The sequence below is a fragment of the Chlorocebus sabaeus genome, chromosome 1 (assembly GCF_047675955.1).
Source record: "Chlorocebus sabaeus isolate Y175 chromosome 1, mChlSab1.0.hap1, whole genome shotgun sequence".
NCBI lineage: Eukaryota > Metazoa > Chordata > Mammalia > Primates > Cercopithecidae > Chlorocebus > Chlorocebus sabaeus.
The window spans coordinates 108,502,962-108,518,187 of NC_132904.1; the positions used below are offsets into that span (position 1 = coordinate 108,502,962).

The following is a 15,226-nucleotide window of genomic DNA, read 5'->3' on the forward strand; positions in this document are numbered from 1 at the left end:
GTACTACAAGAAATAGAATTGTTGTGGGTTGAAAATGGAGAACCAAAGCGTTGATAGTCTGAGAATGAGGAAGGAGAGAGAAGAAATTTGGAGACCGTATTTGGTGTTAGGTTCACGTTTCCCTCAAGCTGCCGGTTGATAAGATTATTGTCTGTGGGAAGCAGGCAAGTTTATAGAATATTTGATAAAATATTTTTTGTTCTTTTGGTTTCCTCTGCACAGTTTTCAAAAGGCACATGGGAAATACTCATCAGAAAAAAGCCATCTTTGGGCAGTGTCGGGGTCTGCCATGTGTTGCACCGCTACTGACCACAGTGGAAGAGGCTCCACGGGGCATCTCTGCTCGAGTCTGGGGACATTTTCCTAAGTGGCTCAATGGCTCTCTTCTGCGAATTGGACCTGGGAAATTCGAGTTTGGGAAGGATAAGTAAGCCTTGATTTTGGAGAACAACTTGGATTTCTTGGCATGGGCTGGTTCTATGGAATATGCATTAATATCTGCTTCCTCTGTGAGGTTAATATGGCCATTCCATCCCTTTGATTACAGATAAGGATACTGTAGCCTAGAGGAGAAAAAAGGAGACTTTTTAAACAAAATGTCCTGCTTTTTCTGCTCTGTAGACTGTTGTAAATTTGAAGCCCTCTGTGGTTTCTTCCAAAAGAAGAGAGGTGTCAGAAGCTGTCTGTGTGATGACTGAGCTGTTTTCCTGCAAGTTCCTGAAGGAAGGGCAATGTCTCCTCATACCACTCTCTTCCTAACCCAGCACTTGCCAGACACAATGGTCTCTTTCAGTTCCTCAAACTGAGCACAGTTGTATCTGCTCAGCATCTTAGCATTAGTTCTCTCACCTATCTTCCCTAATCTTCCCAAGACTGGTCTTGCCATTCGGATGTCAACTCAAATCTCATGTCCTTTGAGCCTTTCCTGATCTCCCAACATAAAAATGCCAGCACAGTCATCCCTCAGTATTCACAGGGCATTGGTTAGAGGACCCCTCTAAATACCAGAATCCAAGTATGCTGAAGTCTCTTGTATAAAATGCATATATTTGCTTTTAACCTACACATGTCCTCCCATATCTTTTAAATAATCTCTAGATTATTTTATAATACTTAATACAATGCCTACACATACTTCATTCCCATGGATTTGTCTTAGTACTCAGCACATTCAGGTTTTGCTTTGCAGAACTTTGTGGCATTTTTTTCCCACAATATTTTTGACTCAAGAGTTTGGTTGAATCCACAGATGTGGAGTCTCTGGGTATGGAGGGCTGACTGTATTGATTACATTCGTTATCAGTGTCTGGTATTTTTTTGTTTGTTATTTGGGTGTTAAGCTCTGTTCCCCCATTGGAATGTAATTTGATGAGGGTAGAGATTTTTTTTTTCTAGTTCATCCTGTATCCCCACTACCTGTAACAGTGGTCTGCACCTAAATAGCATTCAATAAATAGATGTCAATAAATGAAAAACTCAGGCAGGCTGAGGAGCCTCGGGGCGGGGTGGGAAGGAGGACTGGCCGAGGCCTCGGTGTGGGGCAGAGTGCGTGTGTGTGGTGTGTCCCCAAGGGCAGGAAGGTGGTGAAGGGAGGCAAATCCGAGTGGGTGGAGGGAGGGGAAGGGCAGGAGGAGAAAAAGGTGGGAGGAGGACCAGGTGGAAGGGTGGTGGCTCACTCAGGACCCAGCAGGGGCAGCGCAATGAGGTGGGTGACCCTGTTCCTGAACGGCAGCCCCAAGAACAGAAAGATGGTTGCTGTATATGGAACTTTATCTGATTTGCTTTCTGTGGCCAGCAGTAAACTCGGCATAAAAGCCACCAGTGTGTATAATGGAAAAGGTAGACTGATTGATGATATTGCTTTGATCAGGGGTGATGATGTTTTGTTTGTTTGTGAAGGAGAGCCATTTATTGATCCTCAGACAGATTCTAAGCCTCCTGAAGGATTGTTAGGATTCCACACAGACTGGCTGACATTAAATGTTGGAGGGTGGTACTTTACAACTACACGGAGCACTTTAGTGAATAAAGAACCTGATGGTATGCTGGCCCACATGTTTAAGGACAAAGGTGTCTAGGGAAATTAGTAAGATCCTAGAGGAGCTTTCTCAATTGACCGAAGTCCTGAGTACTTTGAACCCATTTTGAACTACTTGCGTCATGGACAGCTCATTGTAAATAATGGCATTAATTTATTGGGTGTGTTAGAAGAAGCAAGATTTTTTGGTATTGACTCATTGATTGAACACCTAGAAGTGGCAATAAAGAATTCTCAACCGCTGGAGGATCATTCACCAATATCCCGAAAGGAATTTGTCCGATTTCTGCTAGCAACTCCAACCAAGTCAGAACTGCGATGCCAGGGTTTGAACTTCAGTGGTGCTGATCTTTCTCGTTTGGACCTTCGATACATTAACATCAAAATGGCCAATTTAAGCCGCTGTAATCTTGCACATACAAATCTTTGCTGTGCAAATCTTGAACGAGCTGATTTCTCTGGATCAGTGCTAGATTGTGCAAATCTCCAGGGAATCAAGATGCTCTGTTCTAATGCAGAAGGAGCATCCCTGAAACTGTGTAATTTTGAGGATCCTTCCGGTCTTAAAGCCAATTTAGAAGGTGCTAATCTGAAAGGTATGGATATGGAGGGAAGTCAGATGACAGGAATTAACCTGAGAGGGCTACATTAAAAAATGCAAAGTGAAGAACTGTAACCTCAGAGGAGCAACTCTGGCAGGAACTGATTTAGAGAACTGTGATCTGTCTGGGTGTGATCTTCAAGAAGCCAACCTGAGAGGGTCCAAGCTGAAGGGAGCTATATTTGAAGAGATGCTGACACCACTACACATGTCACAAAGTGTCAGATGAGAATTTTAGGGACTGGAGGAAAATGTACAAGATGAAAGTGTTTTCCTTATCACTTTTCTTTCTCCACCTACTCAGTTATCTAGAAGAAATAACACTGTAAGGAAATTTAAAAAAAAATGTTTAGAGGATTATGCTTGTTCTCAGCGGTGCATAAGGGAAAAACTGACTTTTTTTTTCATATTCTGATTTTTAACAAAAAAGCACTCATTTAATAGATGTAAGGAAAACAGATATTTCTCCCTTTTGAATGGGGTAGAGGGGTATACCTGGCTTTATGACCAGGAATAGCATCTATTATATTTGTTTTTAAATAGGCATGATGTGGAAATACCATCTTGGTTTGAGATGCATTTGAGGATTTTAATTTATGGAAAGCACAACATATGCAATTATATTTATTGAATACCTAGATGCAGTATGGATATTTAAATTGTTAAAACTTTATGAAAACTGGGAAAAGGTTGTTCAGGTTTATAAATAGCTTTAGTGATGCCTCCCCTCTTTAAATACCTATCACAACCTATGAATATGGTGAGATCAGATTCCCTAAGACTCTTTTCAGGTTCATTTTCATAATGTTTACTTTTTAGGAGAAAACAATAGCTAAATTAAAGTAATATCCAATTCTTACTGATTGACACAGAGTGGAAAGAAAGACATCGTTGTGCATCCCTGTCATTCCAAAGGTACAGTGGAACTCCGAATGGAGGAAGAACTTACCTATCACTACAACACTTATAAATGAGAATTTCTCAGAATTTCATTCTAGGCAAGTTCCACTCAACACCAGACCAAGCAATTCTATTTACACTATTAGCCTAGTTTTCTGACACAATCATCACAAGCATAGGAAGATACTTCAAAACCGAAAAACCAAGGTGCATCATTAATATTCATTTAATTCAAATACCAAATAGCTTACATAGGGCCAGCTTAGAAATAGATACTAAATCCAGAGCTACTGCAGTCAAAGCTTATATGAATGAATATGGTAGAGTTGTCTGCTAAAAGGCAATGTAATATAATTGCAGTTAGAACCCTACAGTGGGGAATGAGAATTTTTTTTTTTTTTTTTTTTTTGAGACAGAGTCTCACTCTGTCGCCCAGGCTGGAGTGCAGTGGTGTGATCTTGGCTCACTGCAAGCTCCGCCTCGTGGGTTCACGCCATTCTCCTGCCTCAGCCTCCTGAGTAGCTGGGACTACAGGTGCCCGCCACCATGCCCAGCTAATTTTGTGCATTTTTAGTAGAGACGGGGTTTCACTGTGTTAGCCAGGATGGTCTCGATCTCTTGACCTCGTGATCCGCCCGCCTTGGCCTCCCAAAGTGCTGAGATTACAGGTGTGAGCCGCTGTGCCCAGCCCAGGAATGAGGAATTTTAAACACACATTTGATTACAGCCACCAAAAAATATATGTAAAGTAAAAATAAAGGCATTTGGCTGCTCCAAGATGTAATACCAATCAGTCAGCACCTGTGATTCTTTTACATATATGTGTGTGTGTGTGTGTGTATATATATATTTTTTTTTTTTTTTTAAACAAATTTTAGCCCAATTTTCTTCAGTCATTATCTCTCTGCAGCAGCAGAGGAAGGGCCTGTACCTCCCTACTAGTGACCTGGTGTCCTTATTTCTACCCCAAGAGAAGGGATATTATCTGTGTCCAAATGGGTTCTGAATTCTACAGACTCATCAACATGAGGTAAGGAATCATTGAAAACCACCTGTGTCTCCTTTGGGAGACTGACATATCTTTAGTATTTACGTAACTCATTCTTCTATATCTACATATGCAAAGCTTTCCTTAACAGTAAAGGGTACATGTGCATAGTGGGAGGAGATCAGACCCTTACAAATGAAGGAAAGCAACTTCAGAAATGAATTATTTTATTTTTCTTATTTTTACCAAGACAGAGAAGTATTGTATTGAGAGATAATCTATTTTCATAATCAATATGTGCCTAAATTATATTTAAGTCATTTCACTCTGTACTATATTTTCAGGAGTTATAGAATGTGTTATTCATTCATTTAAAGGTACCTCTGTAGAAATAACCTAAAACTGCAGAAGGATCTGAAAGATCTAAAAATGGTGTGCTTAGAAACTGCAGATTTTAGATCTAATGTATACTGCATTAATAAATGACATAAAGTGTTAAAAAAATAAATGAAAAACCAACAACTCTTCAGTATAAATTTCCCTCAGTGTCTACTAGGGACATGAAGCCATGTGACAAAACCTCTATGGCCAGGAAGGAATCTGCTTTGTTTTAAACATTTTTAAATAGTAGAAACAATTTTTTATTATAAAAGTTTTACCCATATAAAACTTTTTAAAATATAGAAAAGGGAGGCTGGGGGAAGCATGTACCACCTGACACATCCTTTATTAGCACTTTGATGTATTTCCTGCCAATCTTCCCACTATTTCTATAGATTTAAGTAATTACAATTATATGTAGTATTATTTGCCCTGCTGTAATAAAACTTCACACTATCATAAGCCTTTTTATTCATGTTGCTACCAAGTCTGAATGATCATTATTTTTAATGGCTAGATGAATTCCAGAAATTACTGTTTTTTTTTTAAAAAAAAATATTGTGGTAAAATATAGATAACATACAATTTACCATCTTAACCATTTTTATATGTAGAATTCAATGGCATTAAGTAGATTCATACGGTTGTGCTACCATCCATTCACAGAACTCATTTTACCTTGCAAAACTGAAACCCTGTATCCACTGAACACTAGTTTCCCATTCTTCCCTTCCTCTAACCCCTGGCAACCACCGTTCTAGTTTCTGTTTGGTAAATCACCATGCCCTTTCCTCTGGGCCTGGTTGGAATTTGATCATGGTCCTTCTGTCTCTCATGGTCTGTTGTTGGAAACAGACCAAGAACTAGGGATGTTTAAAAAAAGGCTATGAGGCAAGGAGAAGTAGAAGAGAAGGAGGGCAAAGGGGAGGAGGAGGAGAAACTTCTAATCCAACTCCCAGAGAATAAACAGCCTCTTACAGAGGGTATATGGTATTTCACCTGCTGCAGAAGGAGACGCTGTAATATATTGTTCAAACTAAGTAGCAGAACCACTCAGGGTCCAGGCTTGCCCCACAGGCCTCTTTGAAGATAAGAATCTTTGTGGGACAAGTGGATGGCATGGCTGGCCCTCACAAGTGTCTACTTTGTCCTCAAATCAGTTTCTTCAGAGTCAGTGGTGGGCATTTATAGCAGGAACAAAGTCTTGCCTTCCCCTTCGACAGATATCTTCAGGTCAAAGGGAGACAGACACTCAGTTTAGTGGTTGGCTCCCAAGACAGGACCTACAGGGAGAGGCAGTGACCTAGGGAAGGGCAGTGTAACCCTTCACCTGTGGATAAGAATAGCCCTGCTCACATGTGAAGCTCTGGTCACTCTGTTAGATGCCATTTAACATATTCATGTCAGCACGCAGACACAGTGATGACATGCCAAAGGCCTATCTTCAATTGAATTGCTTTCATCAGTGATTTAATTGAAGACATAACTAGTTTTTAAAATTATGTGAAGACTGGGTGTGGTTTATCACACCTATAATCCCAGTGCTTTGGGAGGCCAAGGCAGGAGGATGGCTTGAGGCCAGGAGTTCGAGGCTAGCCTGGGCAACATAGCAAGACTCCATCTCTACAAAAAATAAAAATTAAACAAAAGTAAAAAGAATAAAGTTACATGAACCTGGGCAGAATATTAAATAGCATCAGCACCTTTAGTCTCTACTATTCTCTAGACAGGACTTCAGGATCCATAGTCTAGGCTCCTAGTTCCTGGACTGTCCCTACTGTAATGATTGTCCCCCTCTGTGCCACTTCGACAAGGCCACATGCCGAGGCCACACTTGGAACTTACTCTACAGAATTTCCCCACCGCTGAAATCTTGAACTCTGAAACTCTACTCTGCTCAAAACCCCAGTTTTCACAGTCCTACATTTCCATTAAACTTATTTTTTCATTCCATCAAGTTCTCCTTTCCTTCCTGTCCTCTACCTTCTTAAGGCTTATCCACTGTCTCTTAATTTCTTCTCCCTGGCCCAGACTTTACCGTCAGTCACTTCAAGCACTTTGAACACCACGCTCACTTCCTTTGCCCTGGTGGTCACTGCCTCTCCTCTGATTATTTTCAGTCCTAGATTGGCCCATCCTTGGTTTCCCCCTGCTCATGGCCCAGGCCTGCTGAGCATGTCTGCAGCAAATCACACAGCCTTGCTGATTGATTCAATTACAAAATGATGATTTCCAGTCCTAGCTGAGTGCTTGGTGCTGCCAGGAATCTTTAGCAGTCAGTGTTGTTCCCAGCTTCTCACAGGGTCTGCCGCAAGTCTCTGACCCTTTCCTGAGGCCTCCTTCATTCTCCCTGTCCCTTTCACCCTCAGCAGATAAACTGGCTTACTTCATAGGAAGGAATGACTTGAGGGACAGCTGCATTTAACTCCTTCAGCTTCCCTCTTCCCACCCCCACACTTTGTCCCTTAGTATTCACAGGGCATTGGTTAGAGGACCCCCCTAAATACCAGAATACAAGTATGCTGAAGCCTCTTATATAAAATGCATATATTCACTTTTAACCTACATACGTCCTCCCATATCTTTTAAATCATCTCTAGATTATTTTATAATACTTAATACAATGCCTACACATACTTCATTCCCATGGATTTGTCTTAGTACTCAGCAAATTCAAGTTTTCCTTTGCTCCTGATCAGAGGACGCAGCCCTCTTTCTCTTCTCTGAAACCTTGATGCATCATGATCTCTCCCATTTCCTTCTCTGCCAAATAACTCTGAGAGCTCCTCTTACCTTTTGGGATGCTGTAGAGCCCAGGAGTTAGTGTCATCACTGAATTCAAACCCTTGTTCTGTCACTGAGCAGCCCTGAGACTGTGGGCATATTCCTCTGAACCTTGGTTTCCACATCTGTAAACTGGGAAAAATATTCCCTTGCAGGGTCAATGTGAAGGGAGAATATATGTATAAGGGATGTAGCAAAGTGCTTAGCACAATACCTGGCTTGTAGTAAGTGCTCGGTAGATGGCAGTTATCCCATTGGCAAGCTTATACCTAGATACTCTCAAACGTGGATCTCCCACCCCGCCCCCAGCTCTTGGGCTCTAGACCTGTGTTTTGCCAACTGGCTATGGAACATCTATACTCTGGTGTTCTACAAATAGCTCAGACTCTCAAAACTGAGCCATTGACTTTTCCCCGGTACTTGTTCTTCATGTCTTCTCCATCCCGGTTAAAGTATCACCAGGCAGCCAGTCATTCAGGCCTGACTTTTTGGACCCTCTCCTTTTGTCGCTGCCTACATCCTATCAGTCATCTCTGACTTGTTTCTGGAGTTTGTCCTTTGCTCACAGGTGCTGCTTCAGTTTAGGTGCTTATCTTCTCTTGCTTGAATTATTGCCTGGGCTCCTCGTTGGCTTCTTCAGTCTGGATGCTCTTCTTTCTGTTCCAAGATGCCAGTCACACAGTTTCACTCTCCTGTTTCACAACTTCACACTTGCCTGTTGAAGGTCATTAAGCCTTAGTCTAAGTGCTGGTGATGCGGGCTGACCTGTTTCTCCAACATTATCACTGACAGCTGACAGCTCCGCCCACACGCTACCCCCTCAACTAGCTGTTCCTCTAAGATACTGTATGTCTTTTGACGCTTCCCCCTTCTGTCATCTCTGCCCTTGTCCCCTCTGCAATTGGCAGACATCCGTAAAGAACCAGTCAAATGTCGCCTTTCTTGTTGACCTTTTCCTGATTTCCCCAGCTTTCCATCCTATTGCTCCTTCTCTGCATAAATAGCTTTTTTGTTTTGTTTTGTTTTGTTTTGTTTTAAGTTTCTCCCTTGTAGCAGCAATCACTTTGTATCCGTTATTTATTTGCCTGTAAGTGCTGACCTTGGCACAATGCCTGGCAGATAGTAGGGACTCAAGCATATGTTGACTTGAATAAATGAATGGATGGAATGACAGGATCTCTTGAGATAGAATCTAACAAATTGAAATATATTAAGGAGCAAAAATTCTTGAAATTATTGTAACTTTTTTTGAAAAATACTACCAAAGTAGACAAACCATTAGTTAACATGATCAAGAAGAAAAAGGGAAAAGGCACGGATAGACAAAGTATGAAATGACAATGGAGAAGAAATAATTGAAACAGAAAAAAATTAATTACAAGAGACTTTGAAGGCCTTTATGCAAATACATTTGAAAGCCTTGATAAAATGGATAATTCTATAGGGAAAGCAGATTACCAAAATTGATGGAGGCCAGGTGTGGTGGCTCATGCCTGTAATCCCAGCACTTTGGGAGGTCAAGGCAGGATAACCTTAGCACTTTGGGAGGGTGAGGCAGGAGGATTGCTTGAGGAAAGGAGTTGGAGACCAGTCTGGGCAACATAGCCAGACCATGTCTCTATAAAAAGAAAAAGAAAAAGAATTAAACAAAATTGATAGAGAGGGAAGTTTTTTATTTTTCTATTTTTATTATTTGTATTTTATTTTTTATTTTTGAGAGGGAGTCTCGCTCTGTCACCGAGGCCAGAGTACAGTGGTGCAATCTCGGCTCACTGCAAGCTCCGTCTCCCAGGTTCATGCTGTTCTCCTGTGTCAGCCTCCCGAGTAGCTGGGACTACAGGTGCCTGCCACCACACTGGTTAAATTTTTTTTGTATTTTTAGTAGAGACGGGTTTCACCGTGTTAACCAGGATGGTCTTGATCTCCTGACCTCATGATCCGCCCACCTTGGCCTCCCAAAGTGCTGGGATTACAGGCATGAGCCACCACGCCCGGCCTTAGAGAGGGAAGTTTTTAGTAGACCAGTTTCTGTAGAAGAAATAGGACCCTTATTAAGGAAATATTTCTCAAAAAAATTACCAGGCCCAGATTATTTCATAGATGAATTCTACAAGACCTTCAAATGTGAGATAGTCCCAGTACTTTATAAATTATTTCAGAGCATCAAAAATGAAGGAAACTTCCCAGTTGTTTTTATAAAGGAAGCATCATGTTAATATCTAAATATGACAAAGATCATGGAAAAAAGTAAACTGCAGACTAATATTATTTATGAATATCCATGATAAAGTACAAAATAGGCCAAATATTGTGGCTCACACGTGTAATCCCAGCACTTTAGGATGCTGAGGCAGGAGGATTTCTTGAGGCCTGGAGCTCGAGATTAGCCTGGGCAACATAGTGAGACTCCATCTTTACAAAAAAATTAAAAAGTAGCCAAGTGTGGTGGCATGTCCCTGTAAGTCCCAGCTTTCTTGGGAGGCTGGGGAGGGAGGATCACTTCAGCTCAGAATTGAGGATGCAGTGAACTCTGATAGTGCCACTGCACTCCAGCCTGGGCCACAGAACAAGATCCTGTCTCTTAAAAAAAGTACAAAATATATAATACTATTATAGCGCTAATAAATATTTTGTTAAGAAACAGAATTCAATACCACATTAAAAAATAAAATTAACTATGAGCAGGTGGGATTAATTTCAAGAATACAAGGTAGGCTTGTTATTAGTGAATTCATTAATACAATACAAATACACCATTTTAATAAGTTTCAGGAAAAATAATCACAGAATTATCTCCATAGACGTTGAAAAAGCTTTTGTGAAAATTAAACATCCACTCTTCCTAAAAATTGCTTAAGAAAATAGGTTTTGGCTGGGCACAGTGGCTCACACCTGTAATCCCTGCAATTTGGGAGGCCGAGGTGGGCGGATCACGAGGTCAGGAGATCAGGACCATCCTGGCTAACATGGTGAAAACCCGTATCTACTAAAAATACAAAAAATTAGCTGGGTGTGGTGGCACGTGCTTGTGATCCCAGCTACTCAGGAGGCTGAGGCAGGAGAATCACTTGCAACCCGGGAGGTGGAGGTTGCAAGAGCAAGATTGTGCCACTGCACTGCAACCTGGGCTACAGAGTGAGACTCTGTCTCAAAAAAAAAAGAAAATAGGGTTTGTTGGATAGTTTCTAAATATGATTTTATATGTATGTGTTTCTTAATGTATATATATCTTGGTATATGTATATAATATATATATTATAAATATCTTAAATTACTCTTATCTATTATATCTTGGTGCTACAAGCAGTAATACTACACTGGAAAATATATGAGTATTTTCTTCAAGTCCAGACACAGGAAAGAATGATCAGTATCTTCACTACTGTTCAACATTGTACCAGATGTAAGCAATACAATTAGATGAAAGACATTGACCAGAGGCACAAGGACTAGTAAAGTAAAATTATCTCTTTTGCAGATGATATAATATTAGTATTTTATCATATTAATATAATAACCATATTAATCCTGGAAAACCATAGAGAATCAATGAGAAAACTAAATTTAACAATAAAAGGTGAGGTCACAGGATATAAAATTAACATACTGAAATAATGTGCTTCATATATGCAAACAATAATCAGAGAACATAATGGTAGGGAAACTTCACTTACAATTGCAACAAAGAAGATTAAATACTTCGCAATGAATTTAGAAATGTGCAAACTTTAAAACACTCCTGGAAGATAAATTCGAATAAATGGAAAGACCATCCCCTGTTTTTGAATAGAGTGATTCAACATCATAGAGATGTCCCAGTTCTCCCTGAGTCAATTTATAAATCTAATACAATCTTAATAAAAATTCCAACAAGCTGTTTAAGAAAGTTGGACCAACTGATACTAAAGTTCATATAGCACAATAAATATGTAAGAATTGACAAGAAAACACTAAAATTTTTTTTCAGAGGGAGCAACTAGCCCTACCAGATATTAAAATATACCATAAAGCCTTTACAATTAAAACATTGTGATATTGGTGCAAGAAAGGACCAATATAGATTAGAAAGACCAGAAGTAAACCCAGGAATTTACAGACATTTAGTTATCTGATAATAGTGGCATCCCAAATCATTGGGTTAAAGACTTTTTCTTTTTTCTTTCCTGCAATTAAAAAAATTTTGGTAAAATACATATAGCATAAAATTTACCATCCTAACCATTTTTAAGACTACAGTTAAGTAGTGTTAAGTATATTCATCTTGTCATGAAACAGATCTTTAGAACGTTTTCATTTTGTGAAATTGAAACTCTATATTCATTAAGCAGCAATTCTTTATTTCTCCTTCCTCCTTCCTCCTATTAACCACCATTCTACCTTCTGTTTTTATGAACTTGACTACTTTAAATACCTTATATAAGTGGAATCATACAGTATTTGTCTTTTTACAACTGGTGTATTTCATATCACATAATGTCCTCAATGGTTCCTTCATGTTGTAACATGTGACAGGATTTCCTTCATTTTAAAGGATAAGTAATATTCCAGTGTATGTTTTGGGAGAGACAAAATTTTCCCTCTTACCTCTTAGGGTCTCCAGCTGAGCCCAAGAATTAAATGGACATAGGACAGATTAACAAGAGAAAAGCATACAAATTTTATTTAGTAAGTTTTACATATACCTTGGAACCACTCCTCCCCCAAGAAAAATGAAGAGCCAAAGAATAAGTTAGGGCTGAAAGCTTGTACTAGGTTGGACAAAGTGTAGTAAATGGTGAAAATGTGACAAGACAAAGGAGTTTGGGCTACGGCAGTTAATTGTGTGAAAGTGACCATGAAGATAAAGGTTAGTTTAACAGGATTCGTTTGCACAGATCTTTCTCATTTTCTCAGCCTCAACTCCCTACCTTTGGTGATATAAATATCTTCCTTCCTTCTGGTACAGGGAGGGCATCTTTCACATGGGAGTTTTATTCCTGCTTTCAGGAAGGAATAAAGAAGGTCAGAGTGCCCTTCATGCATCGGCTGTTTTGCAAGTACCTTTTAACTCAAAATAATCGGTATGTCAAAGTGGCATATTTTGGCGTAGCATGCTCTGAACCCTTACAGGGTTCAACCACTGATGGACACTTGAGTTGCTTCCACCCTTTGGCTATTGTGAATGATGCTGCTGTGAACATGGGTGTACAAATATCTCTTCCAGTCTCTGCTTTCAGGAACCATTGCCTTTTAAGACAATGATGTTAGCTTTGTTTATCCATACTGAAGGTATTAAGCATTCAGTGTGTTAAGCATATGAAAGAAGAAGAGACCATATAATAAACCATTTAAAAAGCGAAACCACAGACTTTTCCTTACAGTTTTCAATGTTTAACTGTTTAAGTAGATCATTCCTAAGGTGTAATCATATGGACAAAAATGATTAGGAAGGACAGTTATTTTATTTGTCTATTTTAGCATAATCTTGATAAAGTTGAAAAATTTTAGAGTAAATGGAAACTTTAATACATATAAGATATGAAGATAACTATTTCTAAAAGCTTAGAAACTCTTTCTTTTTTTATTTTTATTTTTAATGAGATGGGATTTTGCTATGTTGCCCAGGCTAGTCTCAAGCAACCTGCCTCAGCCTCCTAAATTGCTGGGCTTACAGGTGTGAGCCACTGTGCCCGGCGTGGAACTCATTCTGATTAGGTAAATGTCAGGCATCCCATATCCTCTCATGCTATTATCTTAGCCATGGAGTAAAGATTAGAATTTTCTTAGGATTCACCACAATAGGGGTTTTCTAAAATGTGAGGGTTTTTTTTTTTTTTTTTTTTTTTTTTGACAGGGGTAAGGGTCAGGAGAATGTAAATTATTCTTTCCTTTTATACCTAGGATATGCCCAAAATGCTATCCTCCCATAATTTCAAGTTCTCTGACTAATCAGGTTGTGCTGGGAACCTGTCCCTTTTCCTTATCTTTATATTTGAAATGAAGATCTATCACTTTTTCCCTCATTTTTATCCCATGTTTTCTTACTAATATTTATTTATTTATTTTCTCCTGTTTGAAGGTACAATCATTGGTTTGATGGGATGGCACTGCTTCACCAGTTCAGGATGGCAAAGGGCACAGTGACATACAGGAGCAAGTTTCTACAGAGTGATACATATAAGGCCAACAGTGCTAAAAACCGAATTGTGATGTCAGAATTTGGCACACTGGCTCTCCCGGATCCATGCAAGAATGTTTTTGAACGTTTCATGTCCAGGTTTGAGCTGCCTGGTAAAGCTGCAGGTGAGAGTGATGATTATTTAAACTATTATGATACATACCATTTATACAAACGTAAATCTTGAAAATAGATTTTTTTTTGTATATGTGAGAGGATATTGAAATTGCTTTCTTCCTTTGAGTGTGTGCTTAGCATTTGCTACAGTAAGCATGGTACTTAAATAACTCTAGGGTTTGGTTTCAGCCATGACTGACAACACTAATGTCAACTATGTGCGGTACAAGGGTGATTACTACCTCTGCACTGAGACCAACTTTATGAATAAAGTGGACATCGAAACTCTGGAAAAGACAGAAAAGGTAAAGTACAGGTAAAAAAAATGAATAAAATAGATCCTAACATTTCTTTCCATTTGAAATACTTTTTAGAGTAGTATATATCAAGAAGAAATTGGAGCCTTAACTACACAAAAACAAAGTTATTCATGATGCACGTCACCTTTACCCTCTGGTCTGATGGCCTCTGGGTTGGTTTTCCTTAAATATAATTCTAAACTCCTTCCTTAGTCCTAACATCTGAAGGCTAGGGTAAAGGAGAAATAGAATAGTACTGATCTACTTTGGCTAGTTGCTGTTCTTCCTAGCTGTGGTTAATATTGGACTGGAGGTTGTCTATACCTATATTTCCTTCATGTAACATATTAATTAAAAAGAAAATTTTAGACTAGGTTTTTAATTTTAATTCTTATGCTTCTTTTGAATTTTCCTGTGATATTAGGCAAATTTATTCAGGGTGGTTTTGTTGTTAGTAGTGGTGATGGGTTTTTGTTTGTTGTTTTTAGTCTTGATTTCTTTTTTTTAGTGGGAAAAATAATTTTTATTTCTTAGAGGCAAGAAATTAGGGCTTACATTGCAGTTTTCATATCATATTTTTAAAAACATTAGATATTTCTACTATTTATGTATGTAAGTACAGATCTGTGCATTAAAAATCTCCAATGGTCTCAAATTTGCAGGTAGATTGGAGCAAATTTATTGCTGTGAATGGAGCAACTGCACATCCTCATTACGACCCGGATGGAACAGCATACAATATGGGGAACTCCTTTGGGCCATTTGGTAAAGTTGCGATAGAGGTCTTTTTAGAAAGAATTGAGACCAGGCACGGTAGCACATGTCTATAATCTCAGCACTTTGGGAGGACAAGGCCGGAGAATTTCTTGAGACCAGGAGTTCGAGACAAGCCTGGGTAACAAAGCGAGAGCTCATTTTACCCCAAAACAAAAACATTAGCCAGGTGTGGTAGTGCGCACTA

The 15,226-nt window shown here is 39.2% G+C and overlaps 1 protein-coding gene and 1 pseudogene across 4 annotated transcripts in view; both read left to right on the forward strand.

Moving 5' to 3' along the window:
* BCO2 (beta-carotene oxygenase 2) overlaps positions 1-15,226 on the forward strand; it is a 44,949-nt gene that overhangs the window by 4,614 nt on the left and 25,109 nt on the right. For 2 of the 4 annotated variants that reach the window (XM_008020871.3, XM_038005215.2), the window contains exons 2-5: positions 223-427; positions 13,751-13,974; positions 14,156-14,271; positions 14,928-15,030. In XM_008020871.3, the coding sequence (XP_008019062.2) occupies positions 223-427; positions 13,751-13,974; positions 14,156-14,271; positions 14,928-15,030 (648 nt within the window). Of the gene's footprint in view, positions 1-222; positions 428-4,433; positions 4,570-13,750; positions 13,975-14,155; positions 14,272-14,927; positions 15,031-15,226 lie in introns of those variants that run through there. The other 2 variants (XM_038005216.2, XM_008020872.3) reach the window with 2 other exon arrangements.
* Positions 424-3,926, forward strand: LOC103248466 (BTB/POZ domain-containing protein KCTD9 pseudogene; annotated as a pseudogene).